At 64.3% G+C, this 2,384-nt stretch overlaps 1 protein-coding gene across 1 annotated transcript in view; it reads right to left on the bottom strand.

Moving 5' to 3' along the window:
• The window catches only part of LOC115307912 (insulin receptor-related protein-like), a 22,447-nt gene extending 21,147 nt beyond the window's left edge, over positions 1 to 1,300 (bottom strand). The window contains exon 1 of the mRNA XM_029964084.1: positions 754 to 1,300. Coding sequence (XP_029819944.1) covers positions 754 to 1,294 — 541 coding nt within the window. The 5' untranslated portion in view covers positions 1,295 to 1,300. The remainder of the gene's footprint in view (positions 1 to 753) is intronic.
• Between the last annotated feature and the right edge of the window lie 1,084 nt (positions 1,301 to 2,384).

The raw sequence follows: 2,384 nt of genomic DNA on the forward strand, positions 1-2,384 counted from the left end.
GGGAGGGAGGGAGGGAAGAGGTGTGTTGGGATGGATGGAAGGATGGAGAGATGAAGTGATGCAGAGATCATGGGATGCAGAAATGGAGGGGTGAAAGGAGGGAGGGAGTGAAGAATGCACTGATGGTGGGACGAAGGAGGGATGGAAGGATGTAGGGATGGATGCAGAGATGGAGGGAGGCAGGAATGGATGGAGAAATGGCCAAGCAGTGGGTGGCCAGCCAGGCAGGTGGGTTGATGGGTGGTTGAGGAACCCGCTGGGATGGGCGGATGAGGGGCTGGACGGAGGGACAGCAGGACAGATGGGTGGACGAGGGGAGGCTCAGCCTGTGCTGAGCCCCAGCTGAGCCCCAGCTGAGCCCCGGCTGAGCCCCGGCTGCCCGGAGCATCCGAGGCCGGGTCCACAGCCGAGGCTGCAGCCCCGATAAGGATCTGTGTTTACAGTACAGATTTTATTACCAGGTCTCCTGTTTACAGCAAACGAGCCCAGGAGGGGCCCGTATTTACCTCGCTGCTGGGAAAACACGGCAGCCAGGAGCTGGCCTGTCCTCCGGAGGGTGATACAGCGCGGATCCGGTTACCCCGCCACGCTGCCGGCACGGCATGGCACGGCACGGGGGAGCCACAACCACGTGCCAGGGCCTGTGGCTCCACCAGCCATCCCCAGTGCCCTCCCAGTTTACCCCACAGTGCAAACCATCACCGTCCCAGGAAAGCAGCCGGCACAGCCGAGCCCTGTGCCACTGACACCCACCTTTCTGGCAGTAGCTGGAGGTCCAGCAGCGATAATCCAGCTGCCCGTTGACGCTGGTCTGCACACACGGCTTCTCCACGTCCAGGATGCCCGGGCAGACGTCGGCGCACTCCTCGGCCAGCTTGTTGCCGACGATGTAGGTGCTGTCCCCGGTGTCGGGCAGCAGCAGCCCCCAGTCGATGGTGGAGAGGTGGCAAAGCTCCTGGTTGCGCTCGATGCGGACGGAGCCGCGCAGGATGTGGCCCAGGCTGTGCAGCCCCACGTCCCGCAGGTGCGGCATCTCGAAGATGACCAGGGCGTAGCTGAAGAAGAGGTTGGTGCCGCGGATGACGGAGAGGTTGGGGAAGAGGTCCCGCAGGCTCTCCAGCCCGTAGACGCGGAAGAGGAGCAGGTACTCGGTGATCATGAGCAGGCGAGGGAAGCTGAGCCCCCGAAAGTCCTCGGCGCCCGTGGTGAACATCAGCAGGATCTGCAGGTTGCCCTCGATGATGGAGCAGTTCTCCAGCTTCTGGAGCTGGGAGACGTCATTGCGGATGTCCATGCTGCCGCAGACTGGGGTGGCGAGAGGGGGGACCCCATGGGCGGCAGGGACGGGGCAGCTGACCCCCACCCCCACCCTGGGATCCCCCAGGGGTGCTTGGCAGAGTTTAATATCCTGGCGCTGCCTGTCAAACGTGGCTGGAATTGGTTTGGGCAGCCAGGAGACACGAGTGGCTGTGACAGGCAGCTGGCGCGCTGTGGCTCTTGGGGGCACAACGCGTCTGTCAGCGGGATGCTAACGAGGCCTGGCAGCCCTGGCGCCTGCCTTGCCCCATGGCAGCCCCAGGACCGCGTCCCAGCCCCACTGCCCACCCCAGGGGAAGCCAGCTGGGGTATGCAGACAGTTTTCCCCTTCCCTGAGTTGTGGGACAGCCGTGGGGGTCTCACGACATCTCTCCCCTGCCGCGGACCCACAGTTACCCAGTGAGTGGCAGCTCCTGAGAGGTTGTTCCCATTAACTCCCCGGCGGTGCCCAGGCAGGTAACGGGGCACACAAGGCTACCACGGGTGCCCGTGTGGCACAGCCTGGGCCACATTTGCTGTCCCAGGGCTTCTCCACCCAGGTTCAGGCAGGGAGCAGGAGAACTGAGGCAGCACAAGCCCAGCATCTCCTGCTTCCCAGTCCCAGCAGGGATGCAAGAGCCAGGATGAGCAGAGAGCTTCCCACTGGCAGCATCCCCAGCCCAAAAGTGCTGTCCAGGTCCTGGAGGGGGTCGGGGCCGTGGTTCACCCCTTGTCTGGCCCTGCCAGCCTGGGCTGGTGGCTCATGACCGTACCCTTGTGACCTTGTGCCCGGTGGCATTTTTCCCCTCTCAGTGTCACCCATTAACTGCTGGCACCGTGATCCCGTGGGCACTGAGGCTCTGGCAGCTGCCTGTGCCCACTCACCCCAGCACCACACCAGGGCTTGGCTCCTTGCTGGGAGCCCTGTCCCCCCCCAGTCAGGACAGGAGGGTCCTCCATCTTCCCACAGAACCGGCCCTGGGTGCAGCACCAACCCTGGGGGTCTCAGCCCCTGCTGCCACCGTCACCTCCCTGACCTTGCAAAGTCACCCTGTGAGGGGACAGGGGTCCCCCGTGCCCCTGAGGGG

Source organism: Manacus vitellinus, unplaced genomic scaffold (genome assembly GCF_001715985.3).
Source record: "Manacus vitellinus isolate BGI_N305 unplaced genomic scaffold, ASM171598v3 scaffold_106_pilon, whole genome shotgun sequence".
NCBI classification, from domain to species: Eukaryota; Metazoa; Chordata; class Aves; order Passeriformes; family Pipridae; genus Manacus; species Manacus vitellinus.